The sequence below is a fragment of the Mya arenaria genome, chromosome 3 (genome assembly GCF_026914265.1).
Source record: "Mya arenaria isolate MELC-2E11 chromosome 3, ASM2691426v1".
Lineage (NCBI taxonomy): Eukaryota > Metazoa > Mollusca > Bivalvia > Myida > Myidae > Mya > Mya arenaria.
The window spans coordinates 52,847,857-52,872,067 of record NC_069124.1 but is presented as its reverse complement, the minus strand read 5'-3'; the positions used below and the strand labels follow the sequence as shown (position 1 = coordinate 52,872,067).

Genomic DNA, 24,211 nt, shown 5'->3' with positions numbered 1-24,211 from the left:
TAACATGGAAAGTATCAGTTTGCATTTGACTTAATATCAACATTTCAGTTATTGGTGATCCAATTTTCAAGAATAATATATAAATGTTGACTCCCTTGAGGATGACAGTGCATATTGTCAATCTGATGTTAATACTGTCGACCGAGGCGAAGCCGAAGTTTACGTTGACAATATGCAGTGTCATTCTCAAAGCAGTCTGAAAACATATTTTATTAAACTGGACAAAATAAGTACTCGATGAAAATTCACATGTTAATCAAGAAAATATTGCTGCTTTTTTTTTTGCAAAATTGCCGATTCAGTGATACAGACTTCAAGTAAAATACCTTGGGTTGCAATGCCAGTTATATTTATTAATCATAATTTTCAAATACAATTCCAATATGGAGGCGTTTTTATAGTGTGTTGTCAATTTCATGACGTCAGAGGGTAGCGGTGCGGTAGAGGGTGATAGTGCGGGGTGATAGTCGAAAATATTACTCTGGCGTTTTCACTATATGTTTTATAGAAGTTAGGTATAATATTATGCGATGAATGTTCGATGTTACGTTGTGTGTCGTATACATTAACATAATCCATCAGATTTAGGTTAAACGCTATGAAGGTTAATATTTTTTGGGGGTTTCTGTGTCCGTAAAAACTAAGCATTTAGTACCGATTTCCACATACTATGATTATTAAACGTACGTACACTCTCACCATTCAGAACAAAACATAATGGAAAACATAATAGAAAAAAGAGAGGAAAATAAACATTCATTATTTTGGCGTATTTTGGAACAATGACCTTGTAAGGACCTGCAACTTGAAACAGTGGGAAGGACGTAAATTCGTTTCATGCAAACATTCAGTGAGAACAAATGTTTCAGATTAAACAAAACGGCGGAAGTGTAAGCAAAAGTACCAATTCTTGTACCAAGTGTTGTCTTGTGGTCTTTCTCTTTAATTTTTGAAAAAAATGTACGCTTCCAGTATGTGGCGAAAACCCCCACATTCTTCGATCGGCATCTTAGTTTGGTATCATAGCTTTAAAGATAAAAATGAGTTTTCACAGAATGTGGATTACGGTGCCATGTTTACAAATGAACGTGTTGATTTTATCCACATGTTTTCGTATTTTCTTGGCATATATGGTATTTCTAAACATTTTGTATCTGGTTTTCCATGCCTATTTAGAATGTTTGGCTTTATGTGATTAAGATTTCCTTAATGTTTGGGTCATGTGGTGTCATGAATTTAAGCCTTTAGGTAAAAAAGTACACAAGCCTTTTTTACACCTTTAATGGCACAATATCTACCCCTTCATGAAACTATCATGCCTGCATCTCAATACAATATAAGCAAAGAATGAGTTTTGTCGAGTCGAAAATAAGATAAATAGGTCAAATGTTACAAAAATCTTGTAATCTACGTTTTACGCCATTTATGAAGTTTGATCAGAGTGTGTGCCTTCATGGAATTTTATGAAATGTCATCATACTCGTTTGAAAAGCAAAAAAAAAAAAACATTGTGAATTGTTTGAAAATCTTTTAACACAGAGCTAATTCTACGCAATGTTTGTGATATCTGGACAGATTTTTAAGAAGAAATTTATGGACTGTGATGTGCCAGACATAAGATACATATTTTACCCAAGATTCCAGTAACTTGGTCATCATGTTTAATATACAGGTGGGTCATCTTTGAGTATGAGTCATCAGATCAAACATAAGGTTATCAGACAATGATGCCAATTGTTTTCTTTGAAAGAAGTATACTAGGATTGAATACTGGATACATTGAGTCAAACAGTGCGTAAGGTATTATTTACACACACACACACACCCAAAAAAAATAATATAAAAGATAAAAAATAAATAAATAAATAAATAAATAAATAAATAAATAAATAAATAAATAAATAAATAAATAAATACAACAACAACAACAACAACAACAACAACAAAACATAACTTTCTCCAAGCCTTATTTCCTTAAATTTCCTTCAATTCGATTTCAATCAAATTTGGTTAGAGTACGAGTTTTTGCCTTACTTAAATCAGACTCGGTCAGAATATTTTTTGAACTGCTATATAGGTGAAGGACTTTTGAAGTTCTTTGTCAACATATATTGTACTTACGTTAGACATAAGTATGTGTCATTAAGCACGCGCTGTTGTTAGATCTGCTTATAATGACACCAACGTGTTTCTTGTTTAAAAAGCGCCGCCGTATGTTCCAACTAGTTGATATACTCATGATTTTATTTATTTACATACCATGGCTTTGACCTTTTGCAACTTGTTTTGAGCAACGACAATGGACATTGCTTTATTTATATGTACAATGTGTTTTGCATTGATTAGTTTGTTGAATAAAACTGAAGGTTGTTTATCCTTTGCCACAAATGGTTAGGTGATATGGTTATAGATGGGCTATTTCGTATGGTAGGCATGCAATTGTATATTTATAGAAGGCAGCTTAAGTTAATACTAAGGAAATATTTTGGCCCTTTTGCACCCCTTTTTCCAAATAGGGGGTTATAGGTTCGCGAATGATTGTTCGTCAGTCGAAAAGTTTACACAGCTTATGAACGTTTGCACCTATGACTTCTTTGTTAGATTGGTCTTGAATAGTCGACTGGTCCTCAATTTTTGTGATAAAATGGCTTGGGCAACAATGTTTTGGAAAAAAGCGAAATACTCCAAAAACGATTCGACCTAGGGCAAAGAAACTTCATCAATTGCTTGCCTTGTATCACTTAACAGTTGGATCTATGACATAAACACGTAGATAAAGTTTTGCGTTGACAAGTCGATGACCACTAGGGGTCAGTAGGTCAGTCTAATCTTACTAGGTTTTGACACTATAACTTAAGGTCTGAAATTGGATCTTGGACTATGCAACTTATCCGGTAGGCTGTAATAGATTTGTTGATGAACTATATAGGTAATTCTTGTGTCAGTAGGCGAGAAATCACAACGAATGGTCGACGTAATAGTGTGTAACCTCAGTTTGAAACTGAGACGGTTTGAATCCGACCAATTTAACAACATATTTTACAGGTCAGTGTCCCAGTTTCGGTGAAAACGTTTCAGTATTTATTTAATAACAAATATTCACCTTACCTTTTTAAAGTTTTAAATGCACTGTTGGCAAAGTCGGCATGCAAACGTATTATTTACGTATCTCGAAGTGTTTTTTTTACTGAAAATCAGTTGTTTTTACTATGAAGGTAGAGAGCCTAAATATCAGTTCAAAGGGTTTAATTAAACACGTTACTGGATAGGTTTAACTACAATCAAAAGAAGTCGAAACGTTCCTTTTTTGTTTAAACGATTTAATGAAGCATTGGGTGTATGTTGTTATGGGTACTTGACCGAAGATGTAGCAATCAAAACATCTCAATTACAGTAATTGACTTTCAACAACAGATGTCACGTTGTAAACGTTTCAAACGTTTGTCAGAAAGTCATTTTAATGACCATATATTTACACCTCAACTTCCGTTCCTTAAATGAATTGCCTTTCGGCAGTTGCGTTCATCAATCAATGAACGCAACATCTTCGGATATGTTCGGATCGTAATTGCATAACAATATACATGAACGCTATTGATCTTGTTATTGGTTGTATTGTGTCTGCAGGTCCCGTAAAATATAGATCAAGTGTTAGTTTATTATATTTTAAATATATTGGTACCAGAAGTGCTTTGATTTTACGTTTGAAAGTGATTTCAAGTGGTTGATCTTTTCCCGCGTTATTGTGACGTCATTTGAAAAAAATGTTTCCGGTTATAGTCGGGTCGTTCTATTTACAGAATGGGTAAGAACGGATTACTGAAAGGTTGTCTTTAATGAAATGAAGTATTTTTTTAACAATTCTTGAATGAAATAATGAACTATTGGTGTAAATATAAGGAATGAATTGCGGGGTTGATGTCATTATCGGGGATATGAACGCAATTGGGTTGGTCAAAGTACGCGTGGAGTCCTTCGGACTCCACACACATTGACCAACCCAATTGCGTTCATACCCCGATAATGACATCAGCCCCGCAATTCATTCCTTAAAACGAGAGCGTATGCGATTAAATCTTATTGATAAACGTCCACATTTTGGTACACACGACGTTAACTGGTTTTACCCAAATGGTAAGGTTTTGACTTACTATTTCTTATACCCATTTTGGTAATAACGTCTGAATTACGTCGTTAAAATGTTTAAAACCAAATGGAGAGGTTTTCACTTGCTTAACCTATAGTCAAAACGTCATATTCTAGTCATCACATATACAATAACGTTTTGACCAAAAGGTAAATGTGACATGTATGTTGTCTTGATTATTATGTATAGTTAGGTGACCTTATTTATCTCCGGCTGGCTTTCCTCGTATTTCTTCATGGTCTCATTGGACCGCTGCTTGTTTAGACGAGCGGTGTCCTCTTCGCTCAATTTAACACCCTTTTTAAAAGGTCGAACAAATCTATTTTTTATTTGCCAACATTTTTCTCTTTAAGCTCTTCTATCTAAAAACAATAACAATACGTTATCTTTTTTCAATTCTAAATGCTGTTTTAGGGCATATCATTTATCACGGCACATATAAAAGAATTGGAGCATCAGTCTACAAGGCATTTATTCTGTACAGATATTATTTTCAATACCATGTGAATAATGTTAGAGCGATATCATTACAGACCTTATGAATAGCACAATATATCATAAACGCATGAATGGTGCTTTACGGTTTGGTAACGTGGCACATCAATTCAACAAAATAAAGTATCCATTCACTCATTTTAACTGCGCGGCATCCGAGAGATATATACACCAATATAGAATGTTAAAGAAAAGAAATACGACCGGGAAAATAATTCGAGATAATTTATCAATCTTGCTAACGCTATTTAGTCCTAAAGCATTTGTAAATACGGTATTGTGACGGACATTTCTGGTGCCGAAAAAGCAATTCCAGCATTTGAAGAGGATCGATTCGGGCTGCTTATCTCTTTCAATGAACGCTTGTCTCCTGTGGCCGTTTTCCAGGACGGTTTCGATGGACCTCGTCGACATTGCGTCTTCCTGCTGAACAAATTGACTAAAAGTAACACTATTGTTCCATCTGTATATTTGTCATTTCGTTCTGAAAAAGGGCGTTAAGAGTTTATTTACAAGTACGTCGAGGTAAAATGGCGTAACATTGTATTTAGAAAGCCATATGATCACAGCAATATTATTATGTAATAGCTCTCGAAAAAGACTCAGTTGGAGTAAAAACAAATCTTGATACGTAAATGTATTCACTTTTTCTAATTTATGGCCATTGTACACAGTTTTGCAATTTCTTCTCAATCTTCCTACATTTTTAAACATAAAAAGAGATACATTTATCGTGTTTGGACTTGACTGCAGCCTGTAAATCTTTCATTTGTTATTTGCTTTTGTAGGTCTTATTTTACTAGCAATTCTAATGAGAGTTTTTGACATTTTGTTGTGTATTGTTTTTTAATATCATATATTCTTAGAAGTTCAGACGAATATTCCAAACAATCAGGCTTACTTAGCTACTCAAGTTATTCCAAGTTTGATCTTCTGAATAAGATATGAAAGAATGCAAACGGCTTAGTAAAACTTTCACAAAAGCAATTATTATACGACGAAAGTAATGGATTTATATCACGAAGCGTTCTAGAGCTATAAGTATACTTTTCCAGCTGAACATGCCCTAGTCAATTACAAACCCTGATTTCAACAATATTTTTTTAACCATTAACACACATGTAACACCGCTTTCTGGGCAACGACACTCGCATAAATCACCAACACCATTACCCCGTGCCCTACCTGATCCTCGAGAATCTCCTCAAGCTCAACCTCCTTGGCGATGTACTTGACGAGTTGCGGCCCCTCCCCACAGCCAAACTTGGTGAAGTAGTGCACAGCAGCGAACTGGATGATAGTGGCAAGGACGAACACAAAGCAGATTGCCACATAGATGTCGAGAGCCGTAGAGTAGGAGACACGAGGGAGGTCGTTACGGTTGTCCAATCCGATAAATGTCATAGTTAACACAGTCATAGTGCCTTCGAATTGAAAAATAAAATGTACAAATTAAAATAGTTATGGTTATCAACCACAACTTATTAATAAGTCTTAAACAATTAAAATATTTGAATTTGTGTCTTGAATTTATCAGTCAAACAAAGTGAAATATATTAGATTTAAAAAAGATATACACATATAAAGCTCTCTATACGTCCAACAGGTCCATATTATTCTATTGTTACTTTACCGCCCCATATCACAGACACTCATGTGTTAGTCTGGACTTAATATGTACATGTCCGGAGATATCCACGACAATTTGAATTTACGAGATTTTTTTTACCTATAATATTCAGTAGCTTTGAAGGATATTAACAAAAATGGTCGAACTCACACAATTTCCATATCAATACTGGCCACATTACTAGATAATTGTATTGCTCTAGTTTCAAACGACCATATAATAGAACAGACTTGAGTTTTGACTGAATACACCTGTACATGATCATATTAACAAGAAGAATAATTGTTTTCATTTATTACTTTGTAGAACTGTTTAACTAAATAAAGTAGTCATGGGATAATTGTAATATTGCGCCAAACTTCCTCATTACCCAAGGCGATCCGATCAGAAGTGGCCTCGCGGTTGATCCAGAAGGAGACCCATGAGAGGACAACCAACAGCAGGCACGGCACGTACACATTGATAACGAAAAAACCCATGTGGCGCCTCAAATAGAAATGAACCGCCAATACGGAATGGGGTGCTACAAGGGAGAAACTAAAGTACAAAAACGAAGACGACGTATTTGGAAGTATCTTAGCAGTCAGTTTCGTAAAGGAGTGGTAATATATATATATATATATATATATATATATATATATATATATATATAGAGAGAGAGAGAGAGAGAGAGAGAGAGAGAGAGAGAGAGAGAGAGAGAGAGAGAGAGAGAGAGATTTATAGATATATAAGTACATGTATATACATTGGACCATTTTAAATCCTTAAAATATTCGTTCGTTCCAGTGTAGTTTCATTTAGTTGATCCATACATCGCTGCCGATATCAGGTTTGACGACACATGTGCTTTTTGAAGTTATGCTTACTATGTTATTATGTAAAGTATTCTATCCTTGGCAGATACTGCCACCCATGGAGGCAAGTTGAAATAAATTCCAATAAAGGATTGAAGGCGCACAGTACAGGTTGTGCAGTTGTTAACGCATTCTCATGTTAAATTCATTTGACTTTAGTCTAAATAAAACAAATCATATGGTAAGTATTCAGTTAAAACAAATATTAGCCTTAATAAATATTTTGTTTGCCGCTAATTCCCATGTAAAAATGCGCCGCCAAAATATCGCTTTTATTATTTTTATCTGAACAAACACAAATCATATCCTTTGTTTTTGTTTTGATCATTAAAGTCAAATGAGCTAACAAGATAATGCATGATACATTTATAATAAAAAATAGTTTTTGCATCAACTTATATTGTGCGCCTTTAGAGGCAATTAACGTCAGATTCTTCGTCATTCTAGTGTTTGATATATACACTCCAAACCGTGAATTATTTGCCGTACATGCAATGGTAACATCTTTTCTCAACTTCAAAAAATTGCCCCGAAAAAACACACACTATTTCATGATTAATTAACAAGATTTTACATCTAAGAAAGTTGGATAATAATGTTCGACACAATTTCATGCTATTAATGTAATATGAAAAAATGACCTTCACCTCCTCTGATTGTTGACGTGAGGTTGAAGCAGGGCGTCTGAAGAAGGTCAAACTGGGATAAGGTCATGCCGGCAGCAATCTCTACAGACTTCTGGGCCCCAAACCTCCACTCGTAGATGACGTCATCGATCGAATAGGCGACTGGCGATAAGGACATGGTCACGTGGGATAATGAGGTTAATGGAATAAATTGTCTTTGTCAAGTATAACGATTAATGACGATTCATTTGGTACCTGTTCTACATTTTTGTTGAGATTATATAATAATAATAATAATAATAATAATAATAATAATAATAATAATAATAATAATAATAGTAATAAGAAGAAGAAGAAGAAGAAGAGGAAGTAAAAGAAGAAGAAGAAGAATTATAATAATAATTATAATAATAATAGAATAATAAAAGAATAAGAATAAGAATAAGAATAATAATAATAATAATAATAATAATAATAATAAAATAATAAAATAAATAAAATAATAATATTGATTATTATTTTATCGAGGTTACTTACTAAAAACAATATATTTTTTCGTTTTCGAGTCGCGTTTAACGCTGTTTTTTATATCAACTATTAAACTATTATTTGGCATTCGCTGACATATTAAAAGCTATGCCTACAATATATCTATTTGCTACTGACAGGGGGTAATTGCTTTTACGGGATTGTTCTTAAAAATATGTTTAAATGTGATTCATTCCCGAGAATTTCGACACATGCAAATAGGCAGCTGACAGCAATATGTATGTAGTTAGCAAATGTGCATTTGTCTTACAGCTTCCTACATAGAGATGGCAGTTTTGGGAATCCAGGGGATACTTCTCCAGTCGCATCCGACATGTAGCTGTAATTGTCAGTCTGAGGAAAAATAGAAAAAATATGAACATGCACCATTGTGGTAGAACATTTTCTGAATTGTAAAATGCACTTGTCTTTAAAAAGTATTTCACTTCACTGGTTCATGCTCTGAAATTAAGGTTTTTTAATATTACCTATTTGAACCAAGTGAGCATATAAAACTGTACAAATGTTAGCGCACTTTCTAAACTAGCACAATATATAACCAGAGGATTTAGAGCGCCATGGAGCGAACGCAAAGCCCCATCTATGGTATGACATTTCTCTTTGAGGAACAGACCAGCAAATATTAATAGGTTTGCTTAAAGTAAGAGTGAATGGGTCTTATATGGGGTTTTTTCACTAAATTGACTTGAAGTTCAATAAAAACACCGAAATAGCAGAGATTTGTTTTGGACTGTAGATTTTTCCGTCTATGGGATTCACCATATCATTTAAAAAAGAAGAGAACAATAATTATCGAGGCCAAAAATATGAGGGACATAAAAAGTGAGCGAAACGTTGAAATTGGAAACGCCATGTTAATTAGATAACCCATCATTATAATTCTAGTTACTTTTTACATTTAATTCAAAGTACTTACTCTTCAATAATGTCAGCATTATTAAATTCTCAACATAAGTACATAAAACACACACACGCACACACATTTTTCTATCAAAAAACCTTTGTGAGTAAAAGACGGTTCCATCCTTGTTGATCCGGAAGAATTTGTTTGGCATCGGGATCATGTGGACGAATGATTTCCCGCCATTCAGAAAGACTGTGTCTGGGTACCAAAGCCTATCCATGACCTTGATGTTCAGGGAGATGTTTGGCATTGACACGTTCAGCGCCAAGCGCTTGTCGACCCAGAGTTGCCGGAAGTAACAGTCCATCGAATAGTCCTTGGAAATTTAGCCACATTTGCACATATAAATATTTAGTTCCAGAACAACCTTAATACGGATAAAAGTAGCAATGAAAAGGGCTTGTCGAAATACTAATGCTGTTCATATTTATTTTTGTCAAACCCAGTTAAGTAATCAAAAGTTGTTTCCAATGAAATGGTAATGTATTCATGTATTATTTTTTGAAGCTCATGTCTTAAATGATATCATTGGCAAAGGATGACATGAATGAACATCGATTTACAAACGGCTGTAAGAATTACATGTTTTATTTCATGGAAAGATAGATAGATAGACAGTTTATTCACTGTAAGCATACAGCCCATTAGTAATACATATTTCAAGCAATAATAAAGAGTATAAAACATTTTCGGTATGCAAAATAATACTACTAATCTTATACATTTTTCATATATCAGACAATAGATATTTTCAAACGATTAACAATTGAATGTGGGAAGATGCAATCATATACAATTATCAACGGTATATACTATGTTTAACAATAAAACAGGGCAATGACATGGTGAATTGTTCTGCTACTTTTCATGCTAAGACAATAAGTCCAGTAATTCCCTTTCAAATGAGACAGATTTGTTCCATTTATAATGACCGATACCGAGAATGGATTGCTTGGGTGTGGATTTGCTAGTAATTGCAAACGGTCCATAGAGACAATGGAACCTACTGAAATTGAATACCAAGTGACTGGACCAATATACATAATACAGACGAAATCTGTGAGACGTATATATTGTGTTTGGATGGCAGTTTCATCAATGTCTAATACAAATTTAAGGATTTATTCGGACAAATCCATCCAACCATATATCACAATTCACAATAATTATTTCGTAAATGTCCAGGATAACATTAATTTCTTCTTTTTTTCATTGTTATATTTACGGACAATATCATTTTTGTAACATAAACATGAGCGAATCAAATATACATATAAGTTGGTTTAATTTCATTGATAGAACGCACTAAAACAGTGTCGTATAAAGACATCTTTATTTCGAGTTCCAATAGTACATCAACTAATTTCGATAACTATTAAATGTTTTCCGCAGTATTTCAATTCCCTTTCCCGTTAATTGCATAGCAATACCGAGCCAATAACCGACAAGTGAAATTTCATAGTGTTCACCTTTCTTATAGCACAATTTAGATTTTGAGCCAATGAGATTGCAGATAGGCAGTCATTACGTACTGGGCATACTCATGAAGAATTTCCCGTTTAAATTCAAGCGATAAAGAAGGGCTCGTTCGCTACGCTAGCTCCGCTCATCCTTTATCACTAAGTCATATTACGAGTTCTTAGTGAACATACTTAAAGGCCTTGTTTAAGCCTTCTTTAAGTGACCCCCCATAAAAACAACAACAAATGTGCACAGTACACAACCTCTATTTATTGATCTTAATCTACTTGCCTTGACCCCTCTTATGAGATCTCTGATCTGAGTATCCTGCTGTGCAGTTTTGGAAGTTTTATTATAGAAGTGGTCCCTGAATGACCTGAGCCATTAAACGAATACACAGGAAATTGGCCCCTACTGTGACACTAGTGCAATTAGCAGGGAATGCAGAGCAGGGGATTATCATGCCAAACATTCCTTAAACTAGGCCTTTAAAGAGTGAAACGATTGAGACGTATTTATTACGACATTGGTCTTGAATATATTCGAAAAGGAACGTCGTTTATTGAGAGTTTTCAAGAAGTTTGTCGTAAAAACCTCATTGAATCACTGTAATTGGACTGCATAACCAACCCGATGATCAGCTCGATGTAAATGAAATAAACGCATTGACATTTAATAAACTTGCACGTGATACTGAAATCAACAAATCCAAAATCGAAAATATTTCCACTGTTGTTGTATTTTGGTTGTGCTGAGATCGTTGAAATGGTGTGTCCAAGTAAATTACAATTTTAAAACACAGAAATGTTTATAACACTAAGAAACAAATTTTGTCGCACTAAGAAGTAAACAGTGTTTCTATAAATATGGGTTTTGTTTGTTTAAAGGTTTGTTTGTTCATAGGTTTTGTAGTTTGTTTTTTTTTAAGTTGAAATATAACGGAAAACTGCAAATGATTATAAATGTATGCCGCAAAAACATTAAAAAAAATATCAGACGTTGGTCCATATAGTTAGCAGCATATGAAATGCCCGATAAGTACTTTTTTAAGTATTTGCTTTGTCTGTGTGTGTCTCCCGGTTAGTGTTTGTTGTTTTTGAACCTGGTGCCTTTAAATAGCGTCATAGTATTTTTGGGCTCCTGGATTTGTCACTGTAATTTTCATTGTACTTTTGAAAAAAGAAATTGGGCTAAGTAGTTTATGAGCTAAAAAAGTGCAGGAGCAATTTAAAATCATACGTGCGCAAACCTTCTGGCTTCAACAGCTGCTTAAACGCTTGTATTATGGTAATATTTACCATTGTTCTTTCATTTACAGGTCCCATGGAACGAACTAAAATGTCAGTCTTTATCACCAGGGGCTCCTCTGAAATAATCATAAAACAAATTCACTTGCCTGTAACATTTGACATTTATTTCTGCAGAAATTCGCATGAATATTAGTTAAAAGTTTCTCATTTATTTAGCGATGAAGCAGGGTGAAATGCTCGCAGAAAAACAGCGAGATGCATCAAAACCACTGGCACTGGATTTTCAAACTCAATCATTTTTTTTTAAATAAAAAAAAATCTTATAATTCCTTACTAAAAAATATAATATCGAATATGTGAAAAAAATATTGTTTTGATTTTTTTAAAAATTGATTTAGTTTGAAAATCCGGTGCCAGTGATCAAAACCCTTACGTAACAGAGCAATAAATCGGGAAGTCTTGCGGTAATAAAGTAATTCTCCCCTCCCCATCCTCCAAAAAAAAAGAAGGAGATAAATTAACAAAAAAGATACCTTATACTATATATCTCTTTTTACACGTTTTTATTCTTAAAGTACGATTTATATAAGCCTAAATTATACTAAAGGCTTAAAAAGCGGGCCCCAATTTCTCGAAACTTCTTAAGTCCTTTATAACAGGATTAAGCTAATCTCACTATTTTTGACGTGCTATAAAATGTGTTATATTTACTTCTTCAAGAATTTTTGAAAATTATATTGGAATAGTCTGTATGACTATCAGAATAAACCATTTTCCATTTATCAAAATCCATTTGAAGTATGTATTCTGGCTAATTGAAATAAGCGACTTAAGCCTGTTAAGCTTAAGAAGTTTCAAGAAATTGGGGCCTGGTATATGTTACTACTAAACGTTACCTCCAAAGCCTGGTCTCAGGCGCCTGTCATACCCCAGTAGGAGCCGGTCGAGTTGGAGACTCATGTTCTCGTGCTCGGAGTATCGCCGCTCTGACCAAGCCACAGGTCCGCTATGAAACGACATCTATGTATATGAATAACACCATAACATACAGCTTTTCGGTCCGATGACTATTCTTAAAACCAAAACAATTAAAATTTTGGTTCGATGGATTTTGGCCAAGAAAACTTGGTGCACATACGAAACAAGAATATATTAAAAAAGATACTCGTCCATTTTAAAGGAGCGGTTGACTAGTGTTTGAAGGTGAACATTTGACCACATTAGAAATCTTTTCTGGTTTAATTGTTGACCGGTAATGGATATTTAGCCGTTGATTTCTGAGGGAATAGAAGAGCAGTGCAATACAATATTCGACAAAACGAAATAATTTTGAGCCTTGACTAATCTATGTAGAATGCGGCGTAGGGTGATCTTGACCTTTGAATATTGGCCAGCCAGGCCAATTCCGATTTTGTATCATATTTTAGCATTCTTCTCGTTGTGTGTACCCGTCTTACTTTTCTGAGAAAATCGTTCGCGAAAAATAAATATCTTTAATCACATAGCTAAAACGATCGTATTCGATACTTGTTCGATACTTCTTTATTTTTTTCGACTTTCATTACAATGGACAATAGGATTCTTTGTTTCACTTTACAATAATTACAATTGCCAATATGCTCCTTGTTTCACTTTACAACTTTTACAATGGCCAATAGGATTCCTTGTTTCACTTTACAATAATTACAATTGCCAGTATGACCCTTGTTTCACTTTACAACTTTTACAATGGACAAAAGGATTCCTTGTTTCACTTTACAATCATTACAATTGCCAATATGACCCTTGTTTCACTTCACAACTTTTACTATGGACAATAGGATTCCTTGTTTCACTTTACAATAATTACAATTGCCAATATGACCCTTGTTTCACTTTACAACTTTTACAATGGACAATATAATTCCTTGTGTTTTTTTATATTCCAATCATTACAATGGCCAATGGGATTTATTGTTCTATTTTACAATGACCAATGAAAATTTAGATTCTATTCTATTCATCTCTATTCATTTAAGGAAATCAGGGTAAATTCAATCGCATATGGCCGATTTTTCTATACTAATCATTTTCCACATTTCGTTAACAAACTAGCGCGGGTGAAAACGATAACTTGTTTTCCTTTATAGCTAGTATGTAATGTTATCGTGAAAAATTACAACAGTATTCACCCTTAATGTAAGCTACAGGAAAAGCTAACGCGAAATTTTCATTTTAGGCCACACCAAATTAATAACATGTTCATCGGATTTCCCGCAGCTATTTCTTGAGAAAAGCAAAACATTTATTTTTATTTTTTTATCACTTGCGCCCGCACCATCTAAAAAAATAGTTATTCTATACGAGCGCTAATTTGTTTAGTAGAATGTAGCCCTTATAACCGCAAATTTCGATCGTAACAATTATCAAAGCACCGGCTCAATCATGCAGCCTCTCTAATTAGAGTCAATGAACGATATAGATCCGGATACAAACGTCTAGATGATCAACTTTCACTGAAATGTACTGATATTTATGTTGTCATTAATATCAGTACATTTCAGTAAAAGTAGGTCATTGTGCTTTATTATTATATCATAACATTTATTTCATACATATATTTTGTTATTTAGCGTTGTACCCAAAGATCCATTGCAAGACAACTGTCGGGGTTGGTGGGGTTGGGTATGGGTATGGGTAGACTTAAACTGCTTTAAAACGTATTTTCGTTGGTAAGATAAAATTAGACTGATAATATTGCATTCATTGTATTTGCCGTATTGCGGGACGTTCGTGTTACATCAAGAATTCTTATATTTATTTACCGAGTAATAATTTGATTTCCGAGTTCATATAGATGAATTGCTGGAATACTATATATACAAGTAATTTTGCATAACAAATAGACGGTACGTTCAATTTTCCTTTTGTTATAATTTATAATATTAACATGTGTTACAGCTCATGTCTTAATCAAACTTTTATTAATGCACGTATATTCTGATTCTGCTTCACACAAAAACTGCATAAAACTTCGTCGCCCAACATAAAAGTTGTTTAAACATGAAAACATCGGCCGTATAATACCCATGTAAGTGCAGTAGCGGTCGAAAAGATAAATAATGCAAATATTCAATAACAAATAGCTAAAACAGGTACAAAAATGGTAAGCTTGGGCCGAAAACACAGTTTCAAGTCACGCAATTTTCTATTTTCACTTTGTAAACAATCAATCGTTCAGCTTATACATTCAATAACAATTTTTTAAAGGCCTCTAGAAACATAGGTTAAAAAACCGAGAGACGCTTACACGTGTGGTCTCCGGGTAGGCGTATTTATATTGCGAGAAAGGTGATATAACTTACTTACCAGGTGAAAATACATCCTTGAAACACCGAAATTCCTTTCAACTCCGCCATTTTATTCGGCTTCACACAATTTCCCTCACTTAAAATTCGGCGAACACATTTCACGTTGGACCCCCTGATGACGCTAAAAATTAACCTGACTGACATTCATATGTGCTTCATGCAAACTATGTATGGAAATCATTCAAGTGTTAAATATTTATGCTGATAGGTTTTTGTCTATGAAAAAAATATTGCATATTCTTGTACTTTCTTGAAATATTTTTTTGCTATTAATATATGAAAATTGACACTATCAGTATTTGCAATTAAAAGGAAGTAAAAGTGTTTTTTGTATATATGTTTATGTTTTCTATTACTTGTCTAAATTTAAACCAGATATCTAAAAAAAATAAGGAAAATCTGCAAGTTTAAAAAAGATAGGCGTTAAATTCTGAGAAAGCCTAAAATCAAACTGGCGCTGGCATGAATTTTCTGTGACATATTTTCAGCTGAAATGGTTTACAATACGGTGTAGGTTTTTTGTAAATTCTCTTCTATAATTTAGATGGCTTAACCAAGGCCAATCCTGTAGTCAAAGCAAGAGTGATAGCTGTAGTTTATATTTGATTGCAAATGCCTATATTCATTTTGTGAGTTATTTTTCAAGTCACCTTGTCTAGTCATTTCCATGGCATGAAATATGACAATGTATTTTAATAGAGAATTATTTTTAACCAAGTTTTCCTTAGGAAAAGTGGAAAACCTAGTTCATTGATTTGGATATGCCATTGGGCAGGCATGTGGCTGTGACCATTGGCGCTTGTGTCCAGGCTTTAACTTAGCCATGCATAGGGTATTTTGAAACAAAACTTTCCAAAAAGGTTTAAAAACTGGATAACTGTTGTTTTGAGTTCTCTCATTTATGAAATAGTTTAAAGAAATACATTTGCTTGATCTCAAAAAGCATTTGTTTGATCTCAAAACTAATATTTGTATGGAATTATCTTTTAGTGTTATCATTCTTTCACTGGATGTTATCCTTGTACTGTGTACAATATCATTGTTTAGTAAATAAGTGAATAAAATGTGAGCAAAAGTGAGTTAAATGACTATATATATTTGTTCGCTCTTCGCTCGCTGCTCTGTTTTGCTAAATGCAAAACAAATATTTTTATTATTATTTCGCTCGCTCGCCCCATTATTTTTTGGAAAAAATCCTATGAACAAGTTATCAATTTGGTGTGGCCTTATATACGTATTTCGGTCTTTTGAAAATTGTCACAAACATGAAGTATCATAATTTTGCGTTTTCCTTTACAAGAAAGCATATTCTAAAATTATTTCAAATATAAAGTTTAAAAAAGAAGTCGCTTATAATTATATTTAAAAAGTAAGCGATTTCAGAAAAATAGATGCGGTAATCCTCCGAAAGAAGCATATATTTGGTGAGGCCTAGGTATATATTGTTTATTATCATTGTCAAAAAAAAATCGTTGTATTATTGCCCTTGATTATGCCCTCGCCATTCTGCACCTAAGGCGAATACTCAATTACTCGCCAGGTCGTTACTATGTAAACTCTTATATATATCACACGTGATAGAATTAAAAGTGCGTAAAGCGCACTTACTTTTCTATATTGGTGAAAAACGATACGATGTACTGGTTAGGTATTATAACGTCGTTGTAGCATTTGTAAACCATATTAAAACGACTGTTCTGTGTTCTGCTACAAACTCCTATATGCACTACTTTGAGCCACGTTATAAATTTGTGTACGAGAAAGAGAGCAGTGTGTGTATACCACGTAAATAACGTCATATATGATAAATCGGAAGGCAACATTTTGCTTAAAAAATACTTAAATCAAAGATAACTTTTCTTTTACTACACCATTTTAAATAAAACAAAGGTCAGTCTATGCCGCTTAAAGAGCCCCGCCTTAATTTTATTACGGGAGTTTGATAAGATGATTAGTTTAATCAAACACTTCGACAACCCTGTTTCCAAAATAATGTTTTGATAGTGCTCCGTCAGACGGCCGTATGTTGAAAAGATTTGTCGAAGTGTTTTAAGAAACTAAACTCTCAATCAAAATCTGGTAAAAGACTGAAGGTGGGGCTCCGTAAGCGGCATAGACCGCTCTATGTTTCATTTAAAATGGTGAAGAAATAGTTATCTTTGTTTCAAGTCTTCATTCGAAGCAAACAATTGCCTTCGGACTTAGCATTTATGACACAATATATCACGTGGTATACACACACTGGAGAATAAAGGATTAAGATATTGTGTACTTTGTGTACGTTATCGGACGGTTGTCAATTATAACTGACGTTACGGAAATGAAGAAAACGTTTTTTTGACAATCCTCTTTTAGATTTATGAAAATGACATCACCATCCGTCTAGTCGAGACCTTTATCATAAGGTCTTTAGACTTTCATTTCGGTAAAGTATTCGTTTAAACAGACGTATCTGATTGATGAGATGCGAACGCATTGTTACATTTGGCCATTGTATTGTAGTATTGCTTGTATCAGCAGAAATATCAATGGAACGGCATACTTTTGTATACTTTGAGGCAATACAGTTGTAAACGAAACTGATATACTTGAATTGAATGAAGATAGTACTTTACATTTAAAACTTAGGCCACACCAAATTGATATTTCGTTCCGCGGATTTACCGCTCCTATTTTTTTGAAAATGTAAAAAAAAATATTTATATTTTTTTTGTGCGCCCGCACCTCCATTTTGATCGCCAAGCAGATTTTTTTCAGGTAATAATTTATTAAAAGGCTAAAAATAATCAAGTATAATTTTTCGTGTTTTTGTAAAGGAAAGTTACCGATGAGTAGTGTTTTTATACTGTATATCGATCGGTTAAGCATGGGTTTCAATAAATTCAATCAAAATGGCGGCTTCCGGTATAAACAATGTGGCTTGAAGTTTGGAAATTAAATCTAACTTTTGACAATAAATATGTTTTGAGCATGCTTGATCAATTATCATTATTTAAAGCAATCATTATGCAATAAAGCATGTGTATCGGAGACTGGTAGCAATTATATTGCGTAATTAATGACTTGTTTTGAATGGAAATCGGAATTACCAACTTAGTACTATTTTATTCAAGTCATAATACAAGGGACCAAAATTTTACTTCGTTACGACGATGCTGAAGATGACAGGTCAACTTAAGGGGAACATGAGTCATTGTTTGGTCCAAATTGATGTATCAAGCTCATTTTTATCAAATTCTGACAAAGCAACAATTTTGAACAAAGATCTTTTCACAAATAGCGATATAAACACTGATCTGGATATACCTCAACGTAAGTAAGCCTAAGTTTATCACCTTATATTTTGTTTTTATTTGCAGCATAATCCGGGATTGTAATGCACTTGTCAATTGTAACCACTGCCCCGCCCACCCCTCGCCCTTGTTCCAGGGGTGTACCGGGGACAGCAGAGGCAATGGGCTGTGTTTTTACCTTTCAGGTGGCCCCGCAGTTCCTAGTGAATGTGGTTTTGTCTTCATATTGAAAATAGTCGGGAATGGGCCTCACATAGGTATTCGTGATTGCGGGGCCATTTGGCAGGGATTTTACCAGCAGTGTGTCCCTGCAGTTCGGGTATTTTACCCGGGTTTTGAGAGACCGGAAGTCAAAGTCCCCGCTATTCCGGACTTGGGGGGGGGGGGGGGGGGCATATACAATTGGCTGGTGCATAAAAACATCTAAATAACCAAAAAAAGTACTCTGAAAAATAACCTTCTTCTTTCTGTTTTAATAAGCACATGTCATTGCATTTCCTGTGATAATAAAAACAAAATTTAGTCTAATATATTTAGTCTGATGTTTGATGATGCCAGTGTGTAAGTGATCATTTTTTACAAATCCAATGTTATGTCTAAATACAGTTGCATATTATGTTAAACTGATTCAGGTAGATTGATATAAGTCGTTTCAAACTTTTTACTAAAAGCAGGGTTATTTATTATTATGAACGATCGTCATATTAAAGTACATTTTAATTATATAAGAAATTAGATTTATCCATATAATATTTGTACTAAACACGGATGAATAAATAGTATATATTCCGACATTTTCCCAATGTTCATTAGAGGTTCAGTTCAAGATGGCATTAAAATGGGTTTAAGGGCAATTATTTTTAACAATCTTTCTTATTTATATTGAATATAAGGAAAACATATATTTTTCGCTCTGCGCTCTCTTCGGTTTTTTTTTCGCTCGCTCCAATTTTTTTTGGCAAAAATCCGAGGAACTAAACATTAATTTGGTGTGGCCTTACAGTTTAATTTCAAAGTTGCACTCTAACAGCTTGACCGTTTTTACAACTTCTTATATATTTTGTCTTGGAATGAGCCAATTTTAGCGCAAAAGTCTGGAAACCAGCAAGAATGTTGACGAAAGATTAAATGCAGTTTTTCATATTTAGTTCGAAAATTAATATTGTAAGGCTAAATGCTTTACCAACGCTTTAAGAAAAATGAACTCTAAGAATTGAAATCTGGCCCCAATTTCTCGAAACTATTTTTGTTTTTCAATATTAAATTTGCGTAATATTTACTTCTTTAAAAGATTTCATACTTTAGATAGGAACTATCTTTATGATAACCACATTAAACCATTTTTTCATTTACCAAGATTCAATTTAAGGATGAATTTCGGCTTATTGAAATAAGTTACTTAAGCCTGTTAAGCTTAAGAAGTTTCGAGAAATTGCGGCCTGCTTTTTTGTGAAATATAATATGACTGAATATGAAGACATTGATGTTAAAATTAGCTTATTCTGAGAGCTAACATTTAAAAAAGATAAAAACTATCAATCTCTGAGGGCGCAGCTTAAACATTTGCTAAAAATCTAGATTTGTTTAACGTGTCTTTATGCCAAAAAAGCAGTGAAATAAAAAAATAGAAGTTGCCTTTTTATCATTTGTAATATATCGTTTTAAAAAAACTTATATACCACGGTAAGGTAAAGTTTGTACACCAAATACAATGTTTATAATGTAAAAACAAATAAATTAAGTCAATTAATTTCAGTCGGCAATTTCAATCAAGTGCTTACCTTAGGAAATAAAATAAACTCAAATAATGCCATTGTAAATCCATGCCTTACACTTCAAAATATGTTCCAGACAAAAATGCTTGTTCCCAATATATTCTCGAAATAGTTTGTCAGGCTGAGACACTGCTGTTGCGTTTTATTTCCCAATAAATATGTAAAAGACCTTTGAAATAGCAGCTATCTGCTTATTTTTTTCCGAACACTAGCCAGATTTTCTTTCAATACTACAAACATTTTAAACCTCCAGCAACATTCTTTTAAAACATATAAAACACTTCTTATTTAGGGTTGATATTTAATTTGACTTCAGTTGAAATATTTAATTGTTGATCAACTATAAATTAGTATATTTTAAAAAATGTGTCGCTTAACATGAAATATCGCAGCGAGTCATTTTAGGGAAAAAAATATGTAAGACAAAAAACTTGACATATGAAACTTACCTAAGAAGTATTTTTATGAACAAGGTCCGCCTATGATGCGAGAGAAGTGAATGAGAACAATGTATATATCTACATATTTCTGGGTATTGTTTCACGAAGTGTAAGTACTTAAATGGCAATTCAATTGTATTTAAATAAGGTAGAATCACATATATTGCAGGTTACACGGTTAAAATACATTTGTCCTATAACCTGTTTTTATAGAACATGATTCATACGGCCTGCGTCTGTTATGCAGACAACTCCTTTACCAAGTGGGGTGATATTTTTAATTTAAAATACAGCATCTAGAGTGCAAAGAAAAATTGTTCGATATCATACCTTTGACCCGCAATGTCAATTATCGAAAATGACCTATGCTATATTTTTACGTGTGTAATAACTGGAGAGTAAATGTTTACGAGCAACTGAAAACGATTTGGAGACATCCGACGGACAACAGACAGCAACACCACCTCACTATCAATTAAAAACTTTTTTGTTAAATAAAACGAACACATGGTGATGTTTTCATTCGGGGCATCAAACTTACTTTAATAAACATCGAGGTATTTGGAAAATTAATAAATGAAGAACGTGATATTAACCAGTCACTGGTCAGCCCAATATCAAGTTAAACAAATACAATTGTTTTAAACAATCATAAATTCATAGTTCAATAAATTTATCTTATAAATAAATTTTGATCGAAAAAGTTATTTCTTTAAGAAATAGATTCAAATGGCACATCGTTAGTTTTCTAATTGCAATGGTATTTTTAGAGGTGAGTTATCCTACAATTATTTTCACATTTTTGTTGCAAATAATAATAAATGAATGTTTGTCAGACCTCAGTTATCATAAATTACATTTCTTTCTGTATAAGAAATAACGGCTGACTTATGTATTCTATAACCTGCCTCCAGTAGATATCCTTTTTCTCGACAATGCAATTTTATATTTAGATATAAAATAATATTAATCATATCTTTAATTTTAGATCACATGTATAAAATATAAAAATCAACAAGATTATCAGATGTTTTGGTTTCGATCAAGAAGGAGATACGATGTTCTTGTTTTTGAAAAAGACACTTATATCAGTATATCATTTGTTTCTTGGCCCCATGTTGGTAAGCTTGGCAAAGCAATATTGAATACAGACGGATTAAATAACCAACCGCCGAAAAGTGCAAGTTCATGAATTCTACGTTTCTTTACGAAAAAAAACTGTATGCTATAACGATTTAGCCATATTTATTATAGCATTGGACTTAAAGCAATTCCGCTTTCGGATTCCACAAATGAACCTGTCTTAAAACCCCCGATTGATCTCAAATAATGTGTCTGCAATATCATCCGTAAATCAGCAGATAGAACACAGAAGATATTATTCAAGATGCCTGCAACACTTCACAATTATTTTTGTTCGCAAGCTTCTCATTTATTTTGCAATGCAACAGGGTGATAAAAGAGAACCAACGGACAGGGTGCACCAGAGTTGAATTTAAATCAGCCTCTCCCTTGAGTAACGTGCATTGCTTAAAGTTATGAGTGAATCATGACAACTTCTTAATTCTTTAACCGAATTCTGAATACTTGTTAATAGTTTTTGGTTTCCTGTTAGATTTGAAATGTTCGTAAATGATTATTTTATTTGCATCTTTTATAAAAAAACAAATAACAGTGTGACTGCAGTGAGACATGCAACTATAGGTGATGATAGCTTTTGTTAGAAACGCCATTTGAACTAGGCAGATTCAACTAGCCTTATTAAAAGACTTTTTTCAATCGGTGTGTTACTAATAGCCTTTTGTGCCGTTTTATATACTTCTGACCGATACACAGGCTATTGCCAAGTTTTTGGTAGAGGCATAAATCATAAATTTTTCATTTTTCACTGCTGCATAGCTGTTTAAACACACTTAAGATAAATACGTAATAACTTAGAAATACCCTCTGAACAATTGTAAAAATTGCAATGGTGTCTGAGATCACATTCTTCGTATTCATTATTCAAATTTGAAAGACACATATTTGGTTTAATTTACATGTTTTATGAAAATTTAAGCTAAATCAGTGCATATAAAAGTTATATAAAAATTGTTATGATTGCGATGGAAATTCGATTTTGTTTACTGTGAGTGCAAAGAAATGTCGAAAAAGGTCCTAAATCTCACGTACCAAACAATAGGTAGAATTGGTTTACCCAGAACTTTAACATTGCTAAATCATAATCGTTAAAACGTGTGTTAGTGTTTCAGAAAACGAAAAGCACTTTCAGTCTACGTTAAATACAAATATTTTTTGCTCGTTTCTGTTGTTTTCAATATATCTGATATAGTAGTGAAACTTGGTAGATAGCCGGTTCATTACATCCTACCGAGATGTTTTAAAGCCGGGGTTGCCAAATAAACCTAGTTTGCTTTATTCAGTGCTTCAGAAAAATCTGAATAAGTTTTCAATGGCAGCAAAATTGACTATACAAGCGCATCATCTTAGTCAAAAATAGCCTTAAATACTACATAAACTATAATTAACAAAGGTGTTTGTTGGTATTAAACTAGTTTTGGTTTTATATTCGTTACACAAAATGTGAATTTGTTGTAAGTACTAAGAGTTTTAAATCAAATATCGATTGTTTTACGAAAACCGAAACTGTTTTTTAAAACTATCGAGCCCTCCGGAGGCGATCTGGTCGGTTCGTTTTATCCGAAAACTATATCATTTACAATTGAAAAAATCCATGGCGGACAGTGATCCATACTGTTTTGAAATACCACTTAGAAAAACAGACATATGAACATCTGTGGTATATTTTATTAAGAAATTCAGAAGTAATAGCTAAATGGCTAGGCTCTACCTTCTTGTTAAAACTGTACACAAAACATTGCGTTTGGTACTTCAAGCAAGACAGGTTTCCAAACCTCCGGGAAAATGAAATGACCTTAACTGTAATTAAAACGCACTAAAAACTAAGATCAATTTCATAGCTTGATATGTTATATATTTCGCCATTTTTACGTCTTGAGTCGGTTTCAAAAAGAGTCAAATAAAGACTGTATTATATCATACTTAATACTATCAAAGAATAAGCTTCCTTGAGCAACAGCATCCTCATAAACACCGAATCTCGGAGTCGCCTATCATGCTCCAGTGTTGGATCTCAGTATTTGGAGAATAATTAAATCATTTTTCATCACGCTCCTATACTCCCGGACCCCGCCATTAAACACTTGATATAATGCATTGAGTAAGTATGTTGAAGCCTCAGGTTTTCGTGTTGTGAGTTCCGCTTCTCTGCCAAAGCAATAGCAATAGTCTATTATTAAAATAAAAAACATGCTTGTGAATTTACAAGAATTGGACAACCAAAATCCCGGTCGTAGGTTATCCATAGACGTCACTGGTATCATTTGCAAGCAGAAAATTAGATCGGAAAATAGATA

At 33.5% G+C, this 24,211-nt stretch overlaps 1 protein-coding gene across 1 annotated transcript; it reads right to left on the bottom strand.

Moving 5' to 3' along the window:
* Positions 1–5,045: 5,045 nt before the first annotated feature.
* LOC128225556 (gamma-aminobutyric acid receptor alpha-like) lies at positions 5,046–12,825 on the bottom strand. The gene is made up of 8 exons (XM_052935420.1): positions 12,813–12,825; positions 11,965–12,032; positions 9,301–9,521; positions 8,552–8,634; positions 7,774–7,914; positions 6,643–6,795; positions 5,828–6,066; positions 5,046–5,126 (listed from the first exon to the last, which is right to left on the bottom strand). Exons 2-8 carry the CDS (start codon positions 11,989–11,991, stop codon positions 5,094–5,096), a joined length of 897 nt encoding a protein of 298 aa, XP_052791380.1. The 5' UTR covers positions 11,992–12,032; positions 12,813–12,825; the 3' UTR covers positions 5,046–5,093.
* Positions 12,826–24,211: the final 11,386 nt, after the last annotated feature.

Bases quoted from the DNA above. Each gene is read 5' to 3' on its own strand.
- LOC128225556 (XM_052935420.1), bottom strand. From the start codon at position 11,991: ATGGGACCTGTAAATGAAAGAACAATG. The intron at 9,522-11,964 runs GTAAATATTACC...TAAATTTCCAAG, and splicing joins CTGTAAATGAAAGAACAATG to GACTATTCGATGGACTGTTA. The intron at 5,127-5,827 runs GTAGGGCACGGG...GCCCTTTTTCAG, and splicing joins AGGAGATTCTCGAGGATCAG to AACGAAATGACAAATATACA.